At 40.6% G+C, this 27691-nt stretch overlaps 1 protein-coding gene across 1 annotated transcript; it reads right to left on the bottom strand.

Moving 5' to 3' along the window:
• Window positions 1–1366: 1366 nt before the first annotated feature.
• LOC115391914 (LHFPL tetraspan subfamily member 3 protein-like) lies at window positions 1367–23469 on the bottom strand. The gene is made up of 4 exons (XM_030096342.1): window positions 22947–23469; window positions 6367–6603; window positions 4545–4573; window positions 1367–1995 (listed from the first exon to the last, which is right to left on the bottom strand). The coding sequence occupies exons 1-3, from the start codon at window positions 23371–23373 to the stop codon at window positions 4557–4559; spliced, it is 681 nt and encodes a 226-aa protein (XP_029952202.1). The 5' UTR covers window positions 23374–23469; the 3' UTR covers window positions 1367–1995; window positions 4545–4556.
• Window positions 23470–27691: the final 4222 nt, after the last annotated feature.

Genomic DNA, 27691 nt, shown 5'->3' with positions numbered 1-27691 from the left:
TTGAGTTGCAGTTTCTTCACAAAACAATGACTCCTCGCTTTTCTTTCAAACTTTCCTTGAGGTTTTTGAGGCATGTGACATGGATAACAGTGCTATTGTTACTTGCGACTTGTGAGTGCTTAATCTTTTATAATCTCACTTCATTGCTCAAAGACAACTGCTTTTTCTCAGTTGTGTTGGGAGGAATTTTAAGTCAGGCTTAAAGTAACCTATGACTTCTTAATTAATTGTCGTGAAATGTCATTATAGACGTTTTGGGCTGTCTCGTTCACAAAATATATTTAACTGTGTAAGTTCAAGTCTTGAAAAGCTTCATATTGTCGTAAATGCAGACATGCAGACAATGCATGCTGTATGGTCACACTTTAGTCTTTAGTAGCACAATCTGTCAATTTTAGAGTTGCTAATAAAAATCAAGGAGGAACATAAATATTCTCCTTGTCAGGCTATTCACACAATAAAATAGTACCAATGGCTATAATTACCAGTTTACAATTTTACCTTAATCCTTGAATGAAACAAACAGAGCATTGTTTTACAGTGAAAACCTTTATTAAGTGTTCATATATTCTTAAAGGAATCTCTTTATTTGATGTTAGTTTACCACCTTCTCCATATTTTGTAATTAATATCTACAGAATATCTATTTACACAGGAACATATCCACAGGTGAGGCTGGGACAGGCCTTACTTATTCATTATCACATGAGTTCAGTGCTCAGGCACGCCGACATCTCCACGCCACCCTCACACGCCGTCGCGTTACCCTGTATGTCCCAACTAAAGAAAGCGAGAAATGCCTTTAAAGAGAGGGAGAGAGAGAAACTGAGGGAGTCGAAGACAGAGACACGGATGAAGCTACACAACAGGACAATCGTGTGTGAGGCTGGCATGTTGATCCACTCATTCTTTCCCAAACACATATTTGCATGCACTCACCTAGATGCACCCACTGACCTTCTCAGACACGCACGCACACGCACACGCACACGCACACGCACACACATACACACACACACACACACACACACACGCTAAGTGGCTAAGAGTTCTGCAGCAGTCAGTCCTAATAGCCACCATCACAGTGTAGATACACAAACTATAAAATATTCAATTTCCTCCCAAACTGAAACGCTGTGCAAAGTTAGCTAGCGGGGCATCGGATGGATTTTTGTTAAAAGTCCTAAAACATCTTAAATATTCACTGTACAGACTTTGTAATACAAGTAGTGTCTCTTTTGGATGATAATATCTTATAAAACAGTCTAAAATATGTTTTTTTTTCTTTTCTAGTAACTGAAGAGGAACAAAGAGGCATTTTAAGCAGAGGAGAGAAAAAAAAACCAAATTCTTTCATTTTCTTGTTGAACATAAACACAATAGATTTACATCAACGCAACATTAAATGAGCAACTTCTTTTTCTCACAAATCAAACATGATACGCATTCTGACGGTGACACACACAGCTAAGTGTTAACATAGTTTAATACTTATAATTACAGAATTTGTATACGTTCTCTTTGAATGTACAGATGTGTTGTGTGAAGCGATGGGTTCATGTCGGTGTGTGAGCCAACGTGTACGTCTACGTTTCGTGTTTTCATTTTTTTTTTTGTCTGTGCTCACACGGCAAATGCAAAACCCTGTGTCTTCTCAGGTAGGTAGTGGGCCGTCCATTCACTTCACGCCCGGATAACAGTCTCTGCCCCTGCCATGGTCTGTGAAATGACGTGCGGGGGTCGGCTGTGTGGACACATGAGGACAGAAGTGCCCTATCGGAGTGCTGGTGGGGGGAGGGGGGGACATGGGGACTGCGAGCGCGATGGAAAGACTCCAATTTGTGGGTTATGCAGGTAGATTTTTTGGCAGGTGGATGTAAAAGGCAGGCTGGCTGGTTGTTTTCCTCTCCCCCCACAGACCTGGACTGCCTCCTCCCTCCTTTGAGTTGATGTTGGGAATATTTCATGGAAACTGACACAAGGAAATTCAGGGATCTGTAAGAGAGAAAAAAAAAAAACAGCATGTTTTTCCTGGATTCAATGTTATAAAACAAGAATACAAGTTAGAAATTAACATTAAAGCTTGCTTTCATGTTGTATTTGATGAAATGATTCAACCAAGTAATAAACTATAGGCAGTCAGCCTTCTTAGGATTTATGTTGCTGCCTGAAAGCTGTTTGTTTTGTCTGCTGATTTGCTACAGTGAAGAAATATGAGCAAAAAGGGTTCAGTGACAGTGCTGTGGATTTGTGTTTCAGGGTGTTGGCTTCGGTCACTCCGTTAATGCATCAGACCCGGTTCTTAAACACTTGCTATATATCAAAGGTTTTCAAAGTGGGAAAATGACCAGATTCTGTCCCAAAAAGCCCTCCACCTAGCACATTTTGGTAGAACTCCTGACTTCTCAATATTTCTAACAGTATAGTATCATAGTGTTCACAGAAGCTCTCTCACATTATAAATAATGTGCAACTGTTGTAACAATGGCTCAAAAGAAAGTTTATTTATAATTTTGATCAATCTCTGTTACATTTACAGTGCACATAAAGCTGAATTGTCATTGGTTTACTTGAATTTATTCTTCAGACCTTTACAGTTTCTTCCAGCTCTGCAGGATTGTAATTCATTTCTCACTTCCCTGCGTTGACACGAGCGCCGTCACTTTCATCTCTTCATCTATTTATTTACCTATTAAAGTGTGCTGTGCTTGATTTGACCTCATTTTTTTCTACATGTCTACATTTATAGAGAAAAACCGATATGGTTTTTTCAGAGCCGATACCGATCAGTAGTAGTCAAGGAGGCCGATAACTGATATTTACAGCTATCATTCATTTGTTTTAAAAGAAAAATATTGGTATCAAAATTTTGAATTGTCCAAACTCGAACATTTAACATTGTTCAAATGCCTTTATTAAGCAGCTTTTCAGCTTACCGAAGTGTGAAAAACTTCTTTTTTTATCTTAACCTTAACCTCAATATGACCTCACCATGACCTCAGTATGACCTCAGTATGACCTCAGTATGACCAAATCCTGTTAATGCTCCTTGTGGGAAACTTTGTTTCTTACCCTCACAAAAGAATAATAATTAGTCCATCTGTTAATTGTTTCAAAATGAGTTTATCACAAAAGCCATATGTTATTTCTTATTGGAATTCTCACCCTGCAGTTCAAAAAAAAAAAATCAAATCAAATACATACTCTTGTAGATGTACATACAACATGCAATAAGAAATATCAAAACCACATGTGGATTACTGACATAAAAGGCAATAATGATGACGCAAAAGATGGAGCTGTGACACTGAATCATATTTTTTTCAGCCTAGGCAATTTTTATCAGTTTAAATGACGAGTAATACATCTGGAATTCATTTATAAAATGTTATAACAATTTCTCCATTTGCAGAAGTGAATGTTGTATTCAGCAAGTGGAAATACAATATGCAATGTATCAGAAATTCTAACTTTCAAATTGTCAACAAAATAAAAAATATGACTCAGTTCAAAAACAAGGATGTTTGAAATTTTTTGAGATAGCTACTCTCTGATGTCGCTCCAAAATGTATGAACAGCAAGGCAGAAAAAAAAAGCTCTAAGGATTCCTCAGATAAATCAAAAAACACAGCTGTATTATCAAATTTAAATATTATATTGTTTTAAAATGTAACATTTGGTGAAATTGGCCAGGTAATATACCTGGAGAAGACATTTTCTGACAAGACATTAGAATTAAAAACAAATATGTTGCCATTAAAATCAGGATAGTACAGTATAAATTTGAAGGCATCAGTAACAAGTTTGTTATTGCATTCCTTATCAAACAAACTGTGATTGTCAATCAATAAGTTTGGCAAAGTTGGGATTACACTGGAGCATATCAAAGTATTGACTATGAAACTCTGACAGATGGAATTTTGGTTATTTTAAAGTATCATATCAATAAAAAAAAATCAAGGTCTCCAAACAACAAAAACAGCCTTAGGAATGTGAAACCACAAATCTATTAATAGTGTGTATTTCTAATTTCTTTTTCTTAAAAAAAGATCTCAATGTGATCTCATGACCTCAATATGACATCATCATGACTTCACAATGACCTCAATATGATGTCATCATGACATAATCATGACCTCAACGTTACATCAACGTCAACCCATTAGGGCTCAGTGATTCTTCTGTCTCTGAACACAGTGAAAGTGTTCAGCACATTTACTTCAGATCCGAATGAACCAAGATAAACTCATTCTTAAAATGCAAATAAAGTTTATTCATACATTTATGTTGGTAATATTTATATGCTTTGATGTTTTCGTAATTCTAGGTCTGGACCTGTAATTGTGTAGATTTTCAATGCTTCTCGACAACCATAAGAATGTAACAAGAAGCATTAAATAGTTTCTGTTTTTCAAAAAAGAACTTGCACATTTTCTCAGTTGACAAAGTGATTCATTCAAAGTGATTGTGTATGTGATTGTTTTCAGTTTTGTTATAAAATGAAATCTTCTCTAGAGCTTTTCTTTATTTTCTCTCGTACTCACCTGAAGATTTGGTTAGGCATTCCCTCCTTCTGAAAAAATAAAATAACAAAACATGAAAAACAACATATTCAATCAGTTTCTCCACAAAAGCTGGATACCATACATGAACTCGACATCTGCAGAGTTTGGGTGTAGTACCCATACACACCACTAGAGAGCACTAGGGACAAGTTCTGCTTTGAAAGGCAGGTCGAGCTGTTGAATAATTAATGGCAGATGTAGTGGAGCCATAAACTAAGGAGTTGTCAGGCAGTGAGGCTATTTATTAACTGATGAAGATGTTGATGGTTGATTTAGTTTTGTTTCCTTTTGATGACTTTGACTGGAACATAAATAGTTCAAACTCAGTAATCGTTGCAACTTAATGCCCTGCAGAGGGTTATAGTTAAAAGTTGCATCAGATGAATGTGTTATCGGGACATTATGATTTTATCAACTGCATTTACATTTGGTTAAGTATGATAGCCTACCCACAGTGTATTCCCGAAGACAAAACCTGTGGAATTATCTGTCAGTTTTATCATTATTTTTTTTTTTTTCAATATATATTACCAAAAATTTCGTCGCTTTCAGTTGTTCCTTCTCACTTCTTCAATTGTCTGCTTACATTACACAATACAGAGCATGGCTCCGGGTCTTTTTATACATTACTCTGCAGAGACGTGGAAGTGATGCAGATTAACATGGGTGTGCACTGATGAGTGATTGACACCCAGCCAAGTCATCAATGAACTCACTGAACCAGCTGACTGTGTGGGAGATCTTTGTTGGGGAAATGAAGTGACCAGAGAGGGAGCAGATGTTTCACTGCCTTGGAAGATTAAAAACAAAGTGGCAACAACCAAACTCTTCACGTAGTCATGAATGAGCAGTATAGTGTGAGCAGTTTACTTCAAGAACATCGCTTTGATCTGTGGATGGTATTGAATTAATGTATATCAGCTCTTTTATTTTTTTTGTGCTGTATTTTAATGCAAAAAAAAAAAAAAGAATTTGACTCTGTTTTTTGTTCTAGAAATATATAAATATTGACTTTAACGTAGGTACATCTATCCTGCTCACAGTTTAACTTAGTTCTCATCATGAGTCATTCTCTGAGTCAATTAACCAAATTCTAAATAGTTCTAATGATTTAAAGTGATTTCTGTTGCTGCCACATACATACTTATTAAATAAAAGCGCTGCAAAATACACATATAATGAGATCAGGAAGGGTCTATTTATTGGATGGAAATCCTGCCCAACTTTTAATTGTGTTCTTCCAAAAAAACATTTCTTTCAGTGTTGTTGCTTAGTCATGCTTGTTTGATTTTCAGACTAATTATTCCCACAATGATGAGGCATTTTCTTTAATCATGCTGCTATAGAGCTGAAGATTTTTCTTAAATTTGGCTTTGCTCCTTTTTGACGCTGCATCACAAACTCATTACTTCAAAACTTGTCCAAAACACTAACTGAATGTAATTTATGGATTCAGATTATCTAATTAATTTGGCAGACCAGGGCATGCTCCATCATGTTGCTAATGAGCGCGCACTTTTCTATTTTCAGCCTTTTGAGAGTCAGGGTGAAATGATTGTGCTTTTGAAGTAAACTTTGAACTATTCTTGTTTATTCAAGAGTGTATGCATCTAAATACAAGCTGAGCAGCGGGTTTCGTCACACTGGGGTAAAAAGAAGTAATATTTCAAAAAACTAAAAGTGTGAGATGGTTGTATAGTAAAAATTCCGGTTATGATTTCACTGACTTGGTGCATTTCTGTGGAGTTTGCATATTCTCACTTTGTGTACATGGATTTTTCTGACTGGATCACATCCTCACCCTTGCTTTCAGCCAGCAGCTCCTCTGTCATGAGGCCATCCTGACGGTTTCCCAGGACGAAGGCCAGGAAAGACAGGATGAGCGCGTCCAGGATGCCCATGATGGCCAGTATGTAAGCCCAGCGCACCGAGCAGGCGCCCAGGCTGTATTTATCCGTCTGCTCTCCGCACATCCGCCGGACCTCATCGCTGTCCCAGCCATCCGGGTAGATCATGCAGCCCAGCACTAGACAGACACCTGGAGGGAAGATCAAGGATGAAGTGAGCAGGTACGATGGGAAAGTTGTTGAGACAAATGTTCTCATAATCGATGACATTTTTTTTGAGGAAAAGAGAGATAAAAAAGAGAAATGATCACTTCAAATCCCGAGCATTATATTCTTCTCCTGGTCGATTTTGATGTGTTTATTGCATTTGTGGTATTGATTTTCCTTCCCTCAGCCGTGTCTAGACAATGTGTGGCTGCAGGAGAGCCGTAAAACCAACAGTAAACAACTACAGCAGCAGAGGCAGATTTAGAGAGCAGTAACTTCTCTCAAACCACAGAATGTCCTCAAAAAGTGCCCGGGATTTTCCTGCTGTCATATAAATTACTCGAATTTCAAAACAGCTTCATGGACTACCCGGCCGTAACTCCTTCTTGGAGGTTTAAAGAAGAGATAATATTAGACTTTAACTTGCAGCTCTTCAGCCTCAACCTCAGCCCGATGGGTAAAAACCCTCTCATCTTCCATTTGGTTTCCTCTCATCTTCCGTTTAAAAGAGGTTCTTCTCTAAGGTAATACTGCGGCAGAACAGTGCAAGAAAATCGAGAGCCCTTGTACTTCTCAGTTTTTGCCCAGAGGGGTTTAAAAAAAAAAAAATCCTCTCATCTTCAATTTCAACGAGCTTCTTCTCTGAGGTGGTGCTGCAGTGGAAGACCTGGAAAAATAAGCTGACTGCAAAATTATCCAGAGCGCAACGCGCATTAATAATAAAGTACACTTCCTACTCTTTCCCCCAAACACTTAGTTGCTTTCAGTGTTTTGTCACTGATTGCTGTTTCTTTGCGTATTAACGTTTCAGGTTTTGAACACTATTCAAGTGTGTAACTCATGTTTTATGCATCTGCGCAGGCCTTCACATCACTTATTTATATATCTCTTTTTCAATGAAGTGTGCGTGCCACCGCGCTTACTTGTGGCTCCTCGTAGTTCATTTAATCGAAGTGAAAACAATCTACTCTCTTGCATCGCTGCACATATAGACAGTAACTTCCAGAAAAGCCAAATACTGTACCCCAGCAGAGACACCTAGGGTCAGAGTTGAGAAAGAGTTTCATTACTGAACTTCTCTTGAGCCTTTACTGTAGCAACTGTATCAAGGCTGCCCTACGTTCTTGGTTTTGTGAATGAATCGAGTTTGTGCCTTTTGATGGCTCGGGGCAGCACCTCCAGTGACAGGCTCTTTACACGCAAGAAAGGCTTAACTTAGCCCCTGACAGGCCGCGACAGTGCCTTGCTAGGACCCGTGTCACTCATCCCACATATGTTTTAGCACTGCTGTCTGTCGGACGTACTTCCAGAGTCTGATCTGTGCCTCAGCCCTGACGGTATCGACACTGAGGCTGTCATGGTCTACGTTATGAGGTCACGTAAACGATTTGAGGGAAGTGATATTTTCTCACATCCACTCTGACGTGAGGTAAAATTCCACTGCAGGCCAGAATCAGCCAAGACAAAATGTTACGTCATGTCAGTATGTGGTTTTCCACCGACGTCGCCAAGAGAAGCTGTTAAAATAAAAGCAAGTCAGGACCTCTGGTCAGAAAAGGTTAGAGGAAAAGGGCTGATTGCTTTGGAGACAGCAAATGACAGTATTTTTATGAACTTTAAACAGAAATAATTAATAAAACAAGAAAATGGAGCCGCTTTTAAGAGACCTACTCACTGTGAGGAGAAAGCGTTTACCACTGCTCCGGTGTGACCACATACAGTACGTACAATAAAGTGTTCTAAAAAAAAAAAAAAAAAAGTTGCTTCTTCTCACCACTTTTTTCCTTTTGTCATGATTTCTTCTCACAAATTTAAAGGAAGAAGAATCATCGTGGGAAAAGATATCCTCTGAGCTACAGATTTCTGCTGCTGATGCAACTTCTGAAGTTCTCTCGTAGCCCTCAGCCGCCCCCACCACAACAAGCCCGCCACACTCTTACATAACAAAAACTTTTCACCTTGGAAAAAGCATCCATCTGTAACCAATCTGCACCAGTAGCAACTGTCGCTACATGAATACAATATTAATTATATGCACATGATGGGAGTTTATGAATAATGCACATTTAATAGAAGGGGGGGGGAGGGGGTGCAATGACAGATAACGTCAGATGTTTCTGGTGGTACTATTCTCTCTCCCACCTGACACATTTAACACAAAGGCTGCACAAGCTGTTCCAGATGCTGCTGAGTGTTTTCCCTTCGCCTTTGGTTTATTTTCAATGAAATCTGGACTACAAAGCCGAGGCTCAGGAGGAGAGAGAAGCTCCTGAGCAAGAGAGAAAGACAATGAGGATGCTGAAGAAAACAAAACAAAACACACACACACACATGCACAAATGCCGATGGCATCAGGGGAATGCGGACCAAGAAAACAAGAGTCACACAAGCAGCGAAATTCTTTGTCACAGTTGCCATTGAACACGCTCTGCCTCTGCAGATAAACATCTGGGAGGGATGAACGAGCCAGCATCGTACCGACAGAGGGTGCCACATATGCCACCCTTGTTTCCAGAAACAGCTTGTGGTAAAGAGGAGGAGCACTCGTCCCCTCTGCACACCGGAACAGAAAGCCTGGAGTCAACTAATCCATAACTGCACAACGCAACAGCGGGGCAAAAAAACCATTCAGCACTGCATCTCTTACATAACAGCTCGTTGAAACTCTTTTCTTTATTTCTACGCTCGTATTTTGATTCACAGTAAAACACGGAAGAATCTCAATTAAATCTTTAACAATGTAAGAGGCAATGGTGTTTGAAATCAACACATAAAATCTAACATTCTTTTTACATCCTTACTTAAAGTGAGTTCATAGACAACATAAACTGAACAGTGGGTGCTGATCCCACAGTATTAGTTTCCATTTTGAAGTTTCAAAGTTTCTGCACAAGAGACAAAGATACAAAACAGGCTCAGAGACTGATATATAAGCTGGTTCATGCACCCATTATACAGTAAACCTGTTACCTATAGTCAGTCAGGAGTCCCTTGTGTCCAGAAGCCCTCAGGTTGTCAAATTTACATTTGGACAGGTCAAAGAAAACCACAGTAAGGCACCTATTGAATCTAAAGTAGGCCAGAAAAATTTCCCAGATTCCCTGCTTTTAATGTCGGTGAGAGTGGCTTTGTCCTGCAATACAATGTTTTGGCTACTTTTTGTTTTTTATAGGGCTATGGTGTTTTTGAAAGACAATTTACTTATTAAATTGTTGATTGCACAAATATCTGACAAAGCTTTTATTTTCATTTTCATTTCTTACATCTTCAACTCTTTAGGATGAACAATGATTATGTTTCCTTACAATTACACTGAATTTATAGAGTGGAGGTGCATGGAGTGTTACCCAGAAAACATTTCATTACCCCTGTATATATGCTGGTTCCACCCACTTGCGCTGCACTGAGGCAGAACTTCATACTGCGGTAATAGATGTGCTCCCGATCCACAGAAATAGCAGCAGCACACCTGACAGAGAGCAGCTGTCAGTTGGAGTCGAGACCAGACATTAACTGACAGCATTATCCCGCTGCTTCGGGCTTTGCCCTTCTCCCAATCTTCCCCCTGCTCCCATGGGAGCAGCAGGAAGGGGAGCAGCAGATCGGCACAGAGGCAGAGTGGAAGAGATGGTGGGAGCTCGGGCTCATTCCCGTGTGTGACCCAGCACCATGTTAACGTCTCCATCACTGGGGGCCATATGCCAGAGACCACTCTCCACAGCCATTCTCAACGTTTACTTTCTACCTTTTCCACACAAACAGACAAGTTCTCTGTCCGTTCATTTCTCTCTCGCTTCCCAGGAACACCGGGATCACACAAATGGAAAACTGGACAGAGAAATGCTTGTTGGCTAACAGCAGCTTACATAAGAGACTGTAGGTAGGGCAGATTAGGTGCAAACTGGGCTACAGCAAAGTCTGCAGGCGGGCCGGCAGATGGTGCAGAACGGTATGGCAGTAGATTTGTCAGGAGCTTATTGGCTCATTTTCCCTAAGAGACTAGCAAATCCCATCGATTCAGAACCCCATTGCCTCCTGTAATCTCTGTGTGTCATTTGCCGGTAGTGAAAACGGGTGGTGGGGGTCCAACGTGACCTCCAGAGCAGTGACTTGATTGGATTTGTACATATCGGGTTTGCAAACAAAGAAGAAAAAACAGTAATCTGTTTTGGTGTGACAGTGTTGGTGGAGCTGTATGCGAGTGTGCTTCCAGCACGTCGTTGATTGAGCGAGGTGGTGAATGGAAATAAACTATGGAGCGCTTCACTGACACGTTTGCGACAAATCTAAGAAGCCATGAAAAGGAATCTGCTGTTTCTCTCAACTGCCGTGTGCCATGCACACACTGCTAAACGTTCCTCCACTTAGTGTAAATTTGACACATGCTGTAAGCGCAGAGGTTCATTTTTTTCTCCTCATTGTGATACATCTGGGGGCCGATAAATAAAAGAGCGCGTTCACTGCCCTGACAGACTCCATTCTGGCGCGCGAGGCGGTGATTTGAGGTCAGCAGAAAAAGAAAAAAAATCGGCTCAAACATTCTGGCTTTGAGTGTTTATCCCAGTTGTGCGGCTAATGAATATGCATCGGTAAGTTTGCTTTTATGTAATTGATGTCGCACTCCCACAGGTGAAACGGTGACCTGAATGAGAGCAAAATCTTTCATTTCTAATCAAAAGGCTCTTTTTAACTCTCGCGAAAGACAATTGACGAGGAGGCCATAATTGAGATTCAAAAAGCAATATTACTCATGTCCAAAGAGACTGAAGCTATAGCCGCTGATAGCTCGTCTGTGAGTAATGTGATCTACTGGCCCTTAAGAAGCGGTTTGTCCCTGATGCTTGTTATCGTGGCAGTTCTCAACATTAAGCTCCAGGCTGAGCGAGTCTCCCGCCAATGCCGAGGCGCAGTGTGGCAGTGCGGCTGAGTGCTCGGATGACTCACATCGCCCAGACCGGAGACAAGCGTCCCGATGTCTGAGCGCCACACTGTGAGAGACAGGTTGGAGCGGTCGGCAAGTCCCAGCCTCAAGTTTTACGAACAGGTTTATTGGTTTGGCTTTGTCTGTGCGCGGCTGGACTTTCTCTGTCAAAACAAGTTTGGCTGTACACGCTTTGCTGCACCAACAAATACAAGAAATCGCAACGTCTCGCCACTTCCAGCTGCATTCATTCCCAGTCACAGTGAAATGACACTTTGTCTGTATTGCATGAATGCAGCAAAAACACGTGGCAGCTACCTGGAGCTTATTGCATGTACGGACAGACTTTGATGCCATTTTGTGGAAAAAATAAAAAGTGATGCAAATATTTTGAACATATTCATAATTTAATGAGAAAGAGCTCACAGGCCCCTGTGAATGACGAGATATTCATGAAAACCCCTTCATGAACTCTGTTTGCAACTTTTCACAGCACAGTGAAAAACTGTTCTAAGCGGGGCCATAAAGAAAACTCAATATTAACTGTGGCTCATCCCTTTCAGTTGGTTTTGGAAAGTGAGAGTGCAAATTTTACTTTTCTGAGGCTGATATTGGTGTGATGGACGACCTGATTTATCACAATTCGAACCTAAAGAGAAGAGCTTCCACCCACAGAACTGAGCCACACTCCGGCTGCTCGCCAGTCAAATTACCAGACTGTACAAAGAGACTGATTAATCCAATCTGTCCCATGATGGTCCCTCCTCTAATGAAGTATGAGGAGCATCAATGCCTCGTCTTCACTCCAGACAATGAAGACTTCTCTCTGGTTTCAAAGATGAGTGCCCAAGAAAGATGGCTTAAAACCATGACAATGTTAAACCATAATTACGTCCAGATAAATGGGGCAATTAAGAGAAAATGATCCATATATCAGGGGCAAATGGAGTGTAAATGTGTCACCGCATCATTTTGCATCTTGGTCCAGTTTTTTTTTTTTTTTTTTTTTTTAGAAAGAGAACAAAGACAAATTATGAAAAATAGAGTGAAAGTTCAGATAAAGACTGTTTGACAGGAGGTGAGGATTGCATGACAGCTGGGTAGACAGGAATCAAATGCCTTCCTTTAAAAACATAATCCAAAGTATTTAAGACGCAGTAGAAACTTGCGTGAAGAAAAACTTTTGAGATTGACTCTGACAGTCTCTCCTGCACGATGAGAAACATGTTTCCTGAGATGGGCTGTCTCCAGTCCAAATCTATTTCTGCTTCAGTTGCTGGCAAGGCTGGATGGTTGCTAGAGGGAAGCAACTCGCTTCCAGGCATCCTCCGAATTCCTCTCTGTCAACATCTTCAGCAATTTTCTGCACAATGAGCACATAACGCCCAGAGCTTACCTATCAGTTCAATTCTGAGGATTAGGAGGAGCAAGAGATGGCTTATTTCATCAAATCATCTTTATTCTGCGCCTGGACAGGCCTTCGCACAAACTTCCTAAGTTGTGACTTTAAAAAGGCACTCTGACAAGAGAGTAATGCATGTTACGATCAACCTATAGATTTAAAGTACTCTGATTTTCATCAGTTTCAGTCAAATCATGCATCCGTTTCCTATGACACTGCTACCAACTTGAGATTATGCGAGGCTTTGACTGATCAAGGTGGACAGAAAGTCTCACATGCATGACTATACGGGCAATTTAGAGACTCCAATTCACCTAAAATATGTGTTTTTGGAGAGTATGTTAACACCAGAGTCCCCAGAGAGAACCAACACATGCACAGGGAGAACGCAAACCTTCACAGATGAGCTCCTAAAACCAGAAACCAAAGACAGGACTATCAGGGATAATCTCACTGTGACTCACCAGTGCTCATTATTACGGCTCCAAATGCTGCCTGGTTAAAAAAAAAAGAGAGACATCTCAACCATCTTTGGCTCCACACGTAAGCTGTTGTCCAAATTATTCAGTTAATCAATTATTTGAAGAAGCAACTGGACAGGCTTGTACTAGTCCTTCATAAATCCATCAAGTTGCTTTGTGAGAGTTGTCTAGTCTTCTTAGCGACAACCATCTCAATCTCTCTGGGGACATAATCGCCACTGACTTTGCATCATTAAAAGCTTTCCTTTTTTTCTTGTTATCCTCTCTTCTCTGACCAAAGGCCGTCTATTCAAAGAGCGCGTCCTCTCACTCTAAATATCCACCCGGACCATCTGGTCAGCGCCTCATTATTACACCCCGATTGAAGTCGGTCTTAGAAAGAAGAGCAGACTGCGGACGCCTCGCAGGAAGCTGCCCATGTACGTCCTCTGAAATCATCCAGTGACTAAGTAACCAAAAGAGTCACGCAGGAGCGAGATAGCCGCCGCAACAATAAATTAAATATCACCTTATAGGAGAAAGCTAAGGTGGGTGAGCAGAGCTGGAGGGTGCAGGCAGACAGAGGGGGAGGGATGAAGGGAGGAACGCAGCGTAAACCGCAGTGAGAGGCAGGAGGGAGTTAGGCAGGGGTAGAAGGCTTATGTAACAGGTCCAGATGCGGTCTGTACCTCCACAGAGGATAAAGATTGGCAAGGGCAACGGGGATCAAAAAAGACCTTTGAGTTCTCAGTGAAAATACCGAGGCGCCACCAGCTCCAGGGAGGGCGGAGGCAAACGGCCAGGACTGTGCTCTCACAGGCAGCGGCGAGCGCTCGGCTGAATTCAGGCTGGGGCTCAGCACCACCCAGCACGGATGTGGTTACTGCTGTATTTTCTTTTATCTTTTAAACATGAAATTCACATTAAATATGCAAGCTTTTCCAAATTCTCCCTTAAGCTAGCCCCTTCAAACATAATAATGCTTTAGGGTAGAATGACTTTAAAGTAAGCTGCTGGAGTTGACTCACACAATTTATTGTGTAGCCGCCGGAAAAGGTTTTTTTTTTCCAATCATTTACTTAAATACAATAGAGGTACTTACTATAAACTCATTATAAACTTGTAGTAAGACTGACTCATATTACATTCAGTCATTTTAATCTAATATTGAAACTGGCTGAGGTGGATAGAAATGTAAGAAAAGTAACTTAACACTGTATTTAAGAACAGCACTCGCATTAATGTATCTGTCTCATCTCTAGGCAGTCATGCATATCGATTATGTGTTATGCCTTTATAAACATGAACTCAATTTGAAGGTAGATATTTCAACCATGTGTGAAAGTATCATTTTATGAGCTTTTAACAGACTCTGGTACATTTTATTGAAGGTATGCAGTCAATAGTTTTCACATAAAAAAAAAAAAATCACATTTAAAGATCAAACTAGTACAACAGGTAAATTACTTTTGTGTGTTAGAATTATATACATAGTGTAAGTGTGGGCGCCGGTTCATCAAGCAAGACACTGAACCTCAAGACGCTCTTAAGGAAGTTGAACACCTTGTAGCCATCACCACTGCTCAGATCATTTTCACCTGCTCTATGCATCCCTACAGCAGGCAAAGTTTTGAACATGGGTCACATTGTCCTTGCGGCCCCATCTCATCTCTGTCACTGTAGAATAAATAAACATCCCCACCCCCCCCCAAAACAATGGCCGAGTGGCGGCCTGCGTCAGGCCACTTTTGACATTACAGGGATTAACTCTGGCAAATCTATACTCCGCATCCTGCAGGGCAGCAGGGACGCCATACACAGAGGGAGCCATGACAATGACTTAGCTGGCATTTACAGTTTGATATTCAACACTGTGCGATACACAAGCGTGGGATAAATAATCAGCATTGATCTGTCTTGTTTGATGTGCCAAAGCATGATCTTGGGATTTCTTGTGATAAATCCGCAGCTCCGCATTAAATCAGTGAAAATCCTTTTCAGACAGACTTGTGTCTCTGTGTCAGTCATTGAAAGCAGTGCGTATGATAGTGTCTGCAGCTGTGCTTCATCCTTCCTCCGTCCAGCATCAGCAGGACTGTGAGCTGCATGGCTGATAGCTTGCCCGTTGCCTCCTGCTGGCTGTAATTAGATGGTTCAACTGTCTGTGTGTGTTTCCTAATTACATAAATTGGGGGACGGAACAGTGATAATGGAGAGGTGGTTTGAAAGTAAATTACCTTGAGTAGACGTGAGAAAACGTGGAGACGGAGACAAATATGTTTCTCATTAATATGCGTATGTTGTGAGAAAGAGACAGCGAGGTCATACCGAGCCCAAAGTCAGCAGGATGGCAGGTTTAGATTTCTGAACATGAAAGAGTTTTACATCAAGGTTATTTATGAAAAAAAAAAAAAAAAAAAAAAAAGGTTTGGGGTCAGTACAATCAGTTTTAAGGCAGCTCTGAAAAGTTCCCTGGACCACTTGTTATTGCTTCCCTTCACCATCTGACTGCGACTGTCAATGAGCCCACACAGCCAGAGCGTATTCCAGCCAAGGATTTCAGAAGCTTATTTTAGCAGAGGAAGAGGGTTTGTTTTTGTTCTGTTTTTTTCTCTCTCTTTTAACTCATGGTGAGCCCAGTTTTTCACTTTCTGGACACAGAGAGAGAAATTGTTATTTTTCATTCTCAGTGGAGTTTCATGTCGAAAGACGCTTGAATTCACTGTTTGCACTTGACAAATTGAATGCATAGCTCATATATAAGCCCACATAGAGAAAAAGCACTCCCTGTTTTGATTTTAAAAAATGCCTGTGTACATTAGATTGTTGTTAAAATTGGATGGACCCGTTTGTGTTACAGTACAGGTCCATTCCAAAAACTTGGACGACAATGGAATTCTTTAATACGCAGTATTTCAAACTTATCACACAAACACTGGAAGATTTAAAAACGTTTCTCGTTTCATTGTTGTTCATTTTAGCTTCTGAATCATAAGTATCAGCAACACAGTACTTCAAAATCACAAGCTTATTTCATAAGATCAGATGTTTTGCAATGTTTTATGCTATAAACATCACAATAACAACAGAAAAAATGATAAAAGCTTTGTAGCTCTCTGAAATGATTTCTAAATAATTCACTTGTCATACTTTTTTTTACATTATTACATTAGTGGAACTTGCAAGAAATAATGACAAAAGATGCAAGACACTTTCTTTACTATTACTCTTTCTTTACTATTCTGGAATTAAGGCTGTTATGAAGAAAAGATGGCCACACGTTATTAAATTAAAAACAGTCCTTTAATTGATGTTGGCATAAAAGCTGTTATCTATATGCTAATTTTGCTTTATTTTTGGATTAACAAGTAAAGGAAGTATTTTCAGTTAGAAAAGAAAAACCCCATGTAGTCAAACACAAGCCAAGCCCTTGGCAAGGATGGACGTCTATTAGTATGCATAAGATAATTTGATGCACATCCAATACATCTACAGAGCGGAGTGCGTGGTGCATGTGAAATGTTCACACAAGCAGACAGGAATCAAAGCGAGCAGGACAACGATGAGAATCTGTCTTTTCCTTCAGTCACACACTAATCTGCTTTAAAAAAAAAAAAAAAAAAAAAAAAAAGGCCTGATAGATATCTAGACAAATGTGCTCATTTGCAGCATTAACTCTGGAGGGCTCGAGCTGATCTGCTGCTGCTGCTGCTGCTGCTGCGGCACTGGAAAGCTGGGACTGTTGCTCTTATGCCAAGATAAACCGCTTTCTACCTTCTACTTCCAACGTTCCAATACCTCTTGCGGGACGAGCCCCGCAATGGAGCTAATGGACCATGAGAGAGAGAGAGAGAGAGAGAGAGAGGGAGAGAGAGAGAGAGAGAGAGAGAGAGAGAGAGAGAGAGAGAGAGAGAGAGAGAGAGAGAGAGAGAGAGAGATCAGCATGCCTTCTTTGACCTCTGCTATCTGGTTTGTTTTCTGTCTGTCCCTGCCTCGCGTTCCGTTTACCTGCAGACCCTTTGCTCTTTATTTCTTCATGCTGCTCATTCCCGTCTTTGCTCCCTCTTTATCTTCTCGTCATCCTTTCTCACTGCTCTCACTCCGTGAAGGTTGAAAGTGTTGATGATATTATCCTGCTCGTTTGATCTTCATCCACCTTTTTTATCATAAGCCCATTTTAGCTGATTTCCTGACAGCTCTATTTTTCTGCTGCAGCGCACTGCTGCACAGTGACAGAAAAAGAATACATAGTAGGTTGATTTTTTTTTCCCCCCCTAGAAAACTAGCATACAGCTATTCTTCAGTCTTTGTTTTGCCTGAAGTTTGATTTAAATTCATATTCTTTCATTCTCAGTATGAATTTCTACTCAAACACATATTGTATTTTATCAAAACTATCAAACAGACTGCCCAGGCTGCTTCTGACTGCTTGATTCTGTTTGTGCTTGGCTTCTTCTACCTGCTGTGATGGAATGGGAAACACAACGGTAATCCAATGAAATGACTTCACATGTTGTCGTTGATGTTGTTGTTGTTGCAGTTTGGGTGTTCAACACAACCCCTCTCACAAAGCTTGAATTACATTCTTCCGCGTAGCTCACGCACCACCCATCCGCTGGATCCTGACAAGTATTTCTTTTTTTACTTTCTGAATTAGTTTATTGGCAAACCTCTATTGTTAACACCAGTTTTCTAGTCTATCTCAAGATGAACCATCTCCAAGGTTGTCAAAGATGGATTGAAAAACAGAAGAGTTCACTGGACTTCGGAGATGTCCGCTCAAATAAGAATCTTTAGGATATATTTAAAGTGGAGATTCATATTGTAGATGAGGAGTTCAACCTGCCTTTGGCAAAGTCTGCCTCGTGTTGTGGTTGGAGTGTGTAAAGACAATAAAAGCATCTCTCTTTTCACTAATCAGACTTTGAAAAATGTGATCACTTTTTTATTGTTTAAATACAGTTTTCAAAACTTGTTATTTTGCATTGAAGTTCATTGGAAAACTTTATAATTCAGTGATAAAAATGTGTTTTTGTAAAATGAGTAATACTTTTAGGTGAAAAAGATCAAAATGAAATTTTACTGGGAAAAGGCATTTCCCTGGAACCTAGGGAGTGACATAAAAATTCCAAACATGCACAGGTTTACACATTATGATTCATTCTATTTATCATATTTGATCATTTGATAGACTTTGTGCTTTGGACTCCAGGACGAGGGATGTCAAGTTCTTACTTTCACAAACCATTGTAAGCACATAAGCTGGGCAGGAATTGGAGCGTTTTGCTTCTTCATCCAGTAAAAACAGCATTAAATCCTGAATAAATAGTAGAAAGCATTGCAACACCATGTGGCTTTTCATCAGTTTTTCAGACATAGCTCTTTTTGATTCTCTAACATTTGTGGTCACCGTCTCTTTGAACTATACACAAAACAGAAAAGCAAAAGAAATACAGATTTTATGTACAAACATTTCAGTTTGTTACCATTTTAATTTTTAACCTTTCCAGATCCTCATTAAAGCACTCTTCAAATAAAAGTATTAATCCCACATTTTTCTACTTCAGCTAATCACCAGGAGAATGGATGCCAAAGCTGCAGAGAGCCCCGGATAGTGCACAATCTCCACTGCAGGAGAACTAATACTTCAGTTATTAACTCCCAAAAAAACTTCAAAGAAAAAGCAGAGGATGCTCCTCGGGGCAGTTTAGTCCGTTTGCTAGCCCATGAAATCTAAAGCAAATCTTTTCTTTTCTAATTTTTTGAGGGTGTCAGCACAATCCAATAGCAAAAAGCTAAATAAACAAAAAGAGGGTGGAAAAATAGAAACCAGACCTTTTTCGGTATTTGCAGTGGTTTGAAAACAGTCCAGCGTTTCCAAATAGGCCACTGCCAGTCTGCACATTTGTTCTGCTGACTTTACAGAGCTCACACCTTGCTTAGTCACACACATGACTCAGATCTGTTTTTAAGATGAAACATTATCGCCCCGTGTCGAAAAAGGCCGGCAGCTGACGTGGCAAGGCACGCAGACGGTACATAAAATAGTGAGGTAATTATCACTGACCTCGCTGTATTCTTAGTTAATTGGTGTGCAGACCCCTAAAGAACTGCAGTTACAGCAGAGAGAGAGGGAGAGAGAGAGAGAGAGAGAAAGAGAAAAAGAGAGAGCGATTGAAGGTTGTGAACAGAAATGAAAAGAGACGAAAGCACAGAAGAGAAAATGAACAGAAAATGCAGAAGAAAGGAAAGTTGGCATCATGGATCTTATTGTACTGTGCACAGCTCAGCAGAAATGAGAAACACGTACACACAAACACACACACACACGCCATGCTTACATCTGCATGCCATGAACTTCAGCAGATGTCCGGACAGAAATAGCTCTCTGTTGAGGAAAGTAGAAGAAGGATGCGAGTCCATCTAGGACAGGACGGATGCTGTGAAACACTTTCTGCTCTCGGTCCTGCCTCGGCTGTGCCTCAGATTTCTAATGGGTCCTGGTGGTTTGCTTTTCTCATCAAACATTCAGTCTTTGTACCTGGAGTTTGACAGAAAACTTCTCCTGCAGACGGCCAGTGATGTGCGCGTGCTCTCACTCACTTATGCGCTTGCAGAGGCGCTCAGTGCAGCAGTGCGAATTATATGTAAAGTGTTTATTCACAACCTTCTGACCTCGGTCCAAGGGGAGTTATGAAAGCTGCTGCAAAAGTGGCATGCAGCGTATCCGTTAAATTACGTATACTTGGCTGACACATATTGTATGACCTTGATATTCAGATAGTGTGTCTGAGCAGCTCTTTTATTCAATGAAGCATGCTACTGTTATATGCTGTGCTTTCTTACTCACTGTACCGCCAAGTACCCAAAAATAAATCGCCATTGAAAAAGGAAACAAAATTAATTCGCTGGGAGAAAAAAAATAGCTACACTGTGGGAAAAAAAGGCCGATAATGACGCACGCTGAAGCAGACAGAAAGATTGGCGACTGTTTCTTTCATGTCCTTGGACCGGCAGCAACAGCAGCAGTGGGCGACAACAAGTTATCTCTGGGGACAGCTCTTATGGACGTTAAATATAAACGGTCCCAAAATGTTTACCGGCGCAAATTCATCATTAGGGAAAGGAGAGCAATAAAGACGCTCCAGTGTTACCTCTCTTTATGTGCATGTATTCCATTTGTCATTGTTATGGAAAAACATCAGCTGACAGCGAGGTGACACCGGTGGGCCACCTGTCATCTGCCCGCAGGGCCGGTAAGCGAAGACAACGCCTTCAGATAAGTGTCATAAAGTTTGGCAGAGCTTAGCAGATCTGCTCATTAGGCGTCTCTGTGCCAGCTTTCCGTGGTCAGGGTCTCTCTTCTTCTTTCATCTCTTAGCTGCGGAAGCACAAAGCCCAGCGGTCTCCTCATTAGAGTCGCTTATTGCGTTGATTCAACCCAGCATTACACACAGAGCGGGACCTGTTTCTAATAACACCCCTCACTTGCTTGTGTGCAGGATGGTGGCGGTTTTGCTCAGCGAAGCGGCTGAACAGACCCGTGTTTGGCACTGTGTGGACACTTCTGATGATGGAGGGAGACAATCACACTGGTCAACACAGCTACTGTGACGAAATGCTGCCGGCAGCAGCTGAACGGCCGACTTCTACAATTTCTAAGCGCCCACTCTGTGACACACACAAGCACACACACATCTGTTGACTGGGGACAGTAACTTATGTGCATGAAGAGTGTTCACATGAAATTGAATGTTAACAACGTAACACAAACATATTCTATCAAAGTTTGTGAATAAATATAAAAAAGTGAGGATGTAAGTATCAAACATCCTGTGAAACAATCAATATTCCATTTCTGTCTCTTCACATGCTGTAGATCTGGTGAAAGTTCTTCAAATACTGGTTTTGCATTTGATGTTTTCAGGAGCAAAGAACTGTTAAATCTGCATTACACAATCACAACAGCTCAAGTTGATATTCAGAGTCAGTGCAAGACATTGGCAAAGCTGTATTATTATTTCTATTGGATGATGAATTAGAAAACGCCCTTGAAAGCAGGATGAGTCATCAGACATTTGACACTGTTTTACAGGAAAAGAAAGGAGAGGGTTTGATGTGAGAAGCCCTTCACTAATAATCCTTTTCACAAATATTTGGCACAGACAGAGGGATAAATAAACAAGTAGACACAAGATAAAAACAAAGACAATGTCAATTCCATTCCATGAGGTCTTTAAGTGGTGTCCCAGCATCATGTCATTTGATCATGCTGAACTGTAGCTGGGAGCATAAATACAACATAATTAAACTTCACACTCATTCACAGGCAGTCTTGTTCTCTTTTTTTCTTTGATTATTTCAGGGGATTAGATTCCCTGCTGCAATGACAAAGCAGGTGTGTTTTACAAGCACAAATATGTCTTGTTTTCTCACCAAAGCCTAAAAAAACATGTGCTGCACATTTTGAGATTTCTTTGCTCTTTGGAGCTGTATGTTAAAAGGACTATATACTGCTATGGGTTTTTCTCACGGCTCCACCGATGTTTTGTTGTGCTTCTGCTTATTGTTTTTGTAGTTGGCGAGATATCATTTTTTTTAATTTAATGCTGCCTTTTCAAAAAACATTGATTTACACTGAATCACATGCCAGTTTTGACAACTACAGATGCTATGAAAGTAATAAACAGGTGGTATAACAATAGAGAAGTAACTAAAACACTAATAAGTATGATTTGCATCCAAATCTTGAATTAAGCCAACAAGTTATGTGTGATACATACAAGTACAAGCCAGAAAGTAAATCAGTGTTATTAATGATTTAGGGCATTTTCCTCTTCTTTTTCTAGTAGTTTTTGAGAATGAATTATGATTAAACAAATGCAAGAAACAATTATTATATTGGAAAGTACAATTTTATTTGTGGATTTATTTTATATGCAATAGAGACCAATTAATATTATGAAATAAGCTTTAGCAGTAATAAGTAATAAGTTCATAATAACCGAAATTAAACAGGCCTAACCACCACAATCAGTGTTTTTGCTGCCTAAGGATCCTAAAGCAGGTAAAAATAACATCTTATGACATGGAAAGCAATAATTAACCATCAAAACATTACAGCATGACAAATCTGTTGGTTTGTCAAGGTGCAATGTGGTTCACTCAGTAACAAGGGAAAAAAACTCATGCCCAAGGTTCTAGGTATTGATTACGTGTTCCATGGATGGTGAATGGGCACATATACGGTCGCTAGGTATCTTCACTTATTGCTTACAAGTGACACATGGGGCCTGTGAATGCAGCTGTGATGGTGAGCTTTGATTCAGCACCATGGACAGCGCCAGGCTGTCAGCTCCAGGAGAGATCCTCCTGATCTGTTGCTAGTTAATCTAATTATTCCATCAGACATTCACTGCAACACCTGACTTTCTGAGGTTTTGACAACTTAACGTGACAAAAAAATAAAATAAACAAGAGAGCATTCTGTTTGATGGTTAATTTCTTGGCTATCCTGCCAGTTCAGACAGTGAAGGCACTAACCTGATGCTGCTTGCATCCAGCCACAGATCTTGTACACGGTGGAGGTGCTGAGCAAGAAAAAGAGGCTGAAGCAGCCGATGCAGGTGACCACCAGCATCATAGACATCCCAATGAAGAAGGAGGCGGCCTTGAACGCACTGGAGGGGATCGCGGCGAACTCCGTGAAGCTACCCTGACAGGCCAGCTCTCTGGAGAGTCCGTCCCCAACGCAATAGTGGAAGAGGCCGAAGTAGCCGGCCTGCGGCGTGTCCACCCCATCCCCAATCCAATAGGGCTGTGAGAAGATGGTCACGTTCACGATGCCGAACAGGATCGTGAAGATGGCCCACAAAAGTCCGATGACACGCGAGTTGCGGACGTAATTGGTCTGGTACAATTTCGCAGCTTCTGCAGACGGTAGCATTGATGCGGCGGATCCAGGTATCATCTTATGCAATCCCGAATACTAAACGAGTGTTGCGATCTGTTCGAGCACAGCGCGGTGACTTAACATTTAGCACATCGACGGAGCTTTCTCTTTCTCTCTCTCTCTCTCACAAGCACAAAACCATCGCGGCGGCGGGAGGAATCATCGGAGGAGCGATGCAACTGCAACACAGCAACATCTGTCAGGCGCGATCAACTCATGACGTCGCATCCGAGAGCAGGCAGTGAACCAAGTGAGCGGCTGAGGCGGACCGCACGAGCCCTGGAAACGAAGACTACACAACCACCGCACTGCGAGATGCGCTACGCTCACTGTAGCCGCGTCTGGCCGTCAGACGTGCGCATCGCCGGCGCGCTCGCTCTGCTGCTCCACCGCGATGCCCTTGGAAAAAAAAAAAAAAAAAAAAACGTGTAGCTTTCTTATTGACGTCGATCTGCAGCCCACAACATGTGACGCGCACGCATGCACCCGATCGGAACCAGCGGCAGTCTGTAACGAGCGCAGCGCTCCCCCCGAATGGTCGCGCCCAGTAACGCGCGGCGGGCCCGTGTGTGTGACTCTAAAAATCAACGCAGCCTGCCGCAATTACCATTCAGAAACAGAACGACAGCCCCCTTAGGATCGGCGGACGGGGATTTATTCTTTATGACAGCAGCGCGGGGCTGTCAGTGATGCTGGGAGTCAGAGAGATAGTGATGAGGGAGGTGGGGTGGGGGGAGCGCACAGATGGTAGACGCAGAGGCAGCCCGTGATGCGCGTTTGTCCGTGCAAACGGTGACACACACCTTCTGTGCGTGATAGCGCTGCGTCAACATCCAATGAAGTGACGAAGGAGCACCACAACTTTTAACGTGCATACAAACCAGGAGCGCAGAGAACCAGCCATTTGTGCGTGTGTGAGTGTGTGTGTGCGCGCGCTTGTGTATCTCCTTGTCCCTGTACTATACCTGCTGTGCAGGCAGGGCAGCTAAGACGACTGGACTTCATGCTGCTGTGTTGTCAGGTTATGTAACACTTCACAAAGCGTCAAATGATGCCCTGAAAAAGCACAACGCTAAGTACACAGCTGGTTCTTTCCATTACATTTTTATAAGACAAATATTAAGTTAGCTATTAGTAGAGGAATGACACCCTGTTTCCCAAGCCCACTCAAAACTCACAACTCACTCCAAGTTGAAAGGTTTAATTGATTACTCCCTGTTGTTTTTCACGTTTTGATGGATTAATTTCAGGGTGGTTTAAGGTGGTAGGCAGTTAGAAATGCAAGATTGAGTTCAGACGTTCACAGGTTCAAATCCCTCTGTCCAGGCAGGTCAGTATTTAGTAACAAGACCTTTAACCCTCAAACACTGTCCTAGCAGGATGACATAAACTAGTGAAGTGCAATACCACTGATCTCGTTTTAAAATCTGATACTAAGTTAAACCACCTAACCAGCTTACTAAGTGAAACCAACACCAAGCCTAAAGTTTTGAGCATCACTATTTTAACTATTATGAAATTGTAGCTGTTGAACAGACACAAAACAAAGTGCATTCTCTCAATCATCAAAGGAAAGCATCATGAAATAACTGTGTTTTATTATAAGCTCCTGCTAAAACAAATGCAAGTAATTCAGCAAACGTCAGTGTTCATACTCCTTCATGTAAGTTTGATAACTATAGCATAAGTCAACATTCAATGCTTTATCAATAATCAAACATGTGTTATGATATATGAGACATACTTGCTTATTTTTACTGTAATCATCTGATGATGACTTCAATACTTTTAAGTAAATTGTGGATGAGATGCTTTTTATGTCCCTTTCATATTAAGTTTTTTATTGACGTTATTAATTATTTACAGCATTTAACAATTTGATTTATCTACCAGATTTATGTTTTGATAATTTTAAATAAAATGAGTTGATGAGCCTCACCTTTTGTCATTTTCACTATTAAAACTATGCAGGAAAAGATATACGGACTGTACAGTGGTGTAGAGAAGTGGGCATGTTCTCCCTGTGGATGCGTGCAGATTTGTAGGTCCTGTGGTGTCCTCCCACAGTTCAATAACATGTTGGGAATTTGGCAGCTAATCTTCTCATTGGCGTGAATGTGCATGTGTGACTTTGTTTGTGTCGATCTGATAACATCTGATGGACTGGCTACCTGTCCAGGGTGTATCTGCAGTCAGTTGATATCATCTTCAGAGCTTCACAGGACTTTTTTCTTTTTTTTTTATTTGGAGGATTGATGTAGGAAAGAATAAAGGATAGCAACAGTTCACAAATATGTTACCACTAATGCAGTGCATAGAACCTGTGCATTGACTGGTATACATTAGATTTACTCCTGCAAAAGAAAAAAAAGTGATTCTACCTAGTTCAAAAGCACTCGAAATTAATAAATTATTAACTTGTGGAGTCAGGTTTTTACACTTCTTAGTATGGATTTAGGTACATTAATAATACACACATTGGAGTCAGTCCCTGTGTTGCCATGGTAACCACAACTACTCCCCAGGGCAGGATACCTACCACAGCGTTATAAATAGTTCTACTAGAAGTGCAGATGTTCGCATAAAACACATAATCCTTACTTATTTACCACTTGGTGACTGTGTGATGGATAGTGTCAGAAAGTTGTGCATCAATGCTGAGGATTTAGGTTTGAATAAGGTTGAATAAGGGTTTGTACTCATGGTATGAGTGTTCCTACACTGAAAGTGACGGGGTTTTTGTCTGCAAACATGATAAATGTCAAGTGTGTGATGAAGAATTATTTTTATGAATCATTTCCCCTCGATGCAGTAACGTTTTTAAAAATCAAATTGAACAAATAGATGACGAAAACTTAAACAAAAAATGTTCACATTGGATGGAATATTGCTTTGGTCAGTTTGAATATCCATCCATCTACTTAACCTCAACTCCATTACTGTGAGAGAAAACTGCAACACCTGGAGAAAATGTATGCATACAGGCCAGATATGAACCAAGGATATCATCACTTTTGAGGAGCGAGTGCTGACCACTATTCCATTGTGAAGCTAAGTTGAAAGACAAGACTTTAAAACACCTCACAACGTGGACAGACGTTTACTAAAGCTATTGGGAAAATATGCACCATGCAGACAGTTTCTCAAATCTGGATTAAATTTGACATAATATCTTTATTTAATCATAATCCTTTACCTTCTTGATTTCTGAGCAAGGACAGTTTTTATTAGCATAAGAGCTTGAGAAAAAAACAATATAATATATGGCCATAGATGGTAGATATACTGTATTTACATGTCGTTTACAGAAAAAAAGAAGGAAAATAAACATAAAACCTGGACTGTAGTAAAGCGGAGCAGCAGTTTGTTGCAGCAGAGCACCCTCTGCTGTTTAACAGTAATTCAAGTGGAGGAACTTCCTCTCTCACAGAGAAGTTTTTAAACTGCACTGGAATATGATGGAACATTATGTGAAACCTTTTGCTTGTGTTTAATTTTGACTAAAGTTGTTTAATTAATATAATAAAAACTGAGATGAACAGATTATCTCAGTAGATGTATGTCTCAATGAAGAAGACTAAAAGTTCATCTGACATCCTCAAGTTTTGCATTGGTCTGTTTGAGAGTAGGAAGCAGACTGCAAGGCCTGTCCGTAAAACCTCAAGTGGTTGATCAAATTAGAATATTCCCAATCCAGGGAAAATTGCAGATAATGTATAACAGCTCGCTCGCTAGACAGATTGTTGTACATGCATAAATGCACGAATAAATTGCATAGAGTTCAACCCAAAGTTGCCCAAATGTTTGTATACTGCTGCTGCTGAATGATCCACTTAGAACACAGACAATATTCTCAAACTAATTCACATAAATTCACAATTCTCATGTTGGAAATCATGTCTCTTCCATGTGGAATAGAACAAAAACAACTCTGGAATGAAACAATGAGAGGAATATCTTCTGCGAAAAACAACAATAGTGAATCTTTATTCAAGTCTCACAAGCTTAATCACTTAATTGATTCTACCATTAAATGGGGATTTTTTTCCCCCCTGATAATCGGCAGTGTCTGGCCAATTAAAAGCAATGCTTGGAATCCAATATCAGATTTCATATAAAAAAAAATGATGCTTTTAACTATATTAATTACAAAATAACACTGTAAGCTAATTATTCAGTGTGTAGTTTGTAGTCAAAACATTTTGACAAAAAGGGTTTGTCGTTACATGAAGTATTTGGAGATGTCCCTGACACAGTCAGTCAAATCAAATGCCTTTTTTCCCAATGCAAATGTTCAAACATTCACTAATTCAAAGGAGTTGAATTTATAAATGAG

This window comes from Salarias fasciatus, chromosome 7 (assembly GCF_902148845.1).
Source record: "Salarias fasciatus chromosome 7, fSalaFa1.1, whole genome shotgun sequence".
In the NCBI taxonomy this organism is placed as follows: Eukaryota; Metazoa; Chordata; class Actinopteri; order Blenniiformes; family Blenniidae; genus Salarias; species Salarias fasciatus.
Note: the sequence above shows the minus strand (reverse complement) of the source record. Positions and strands in the feature narration are given on the sequence as shown.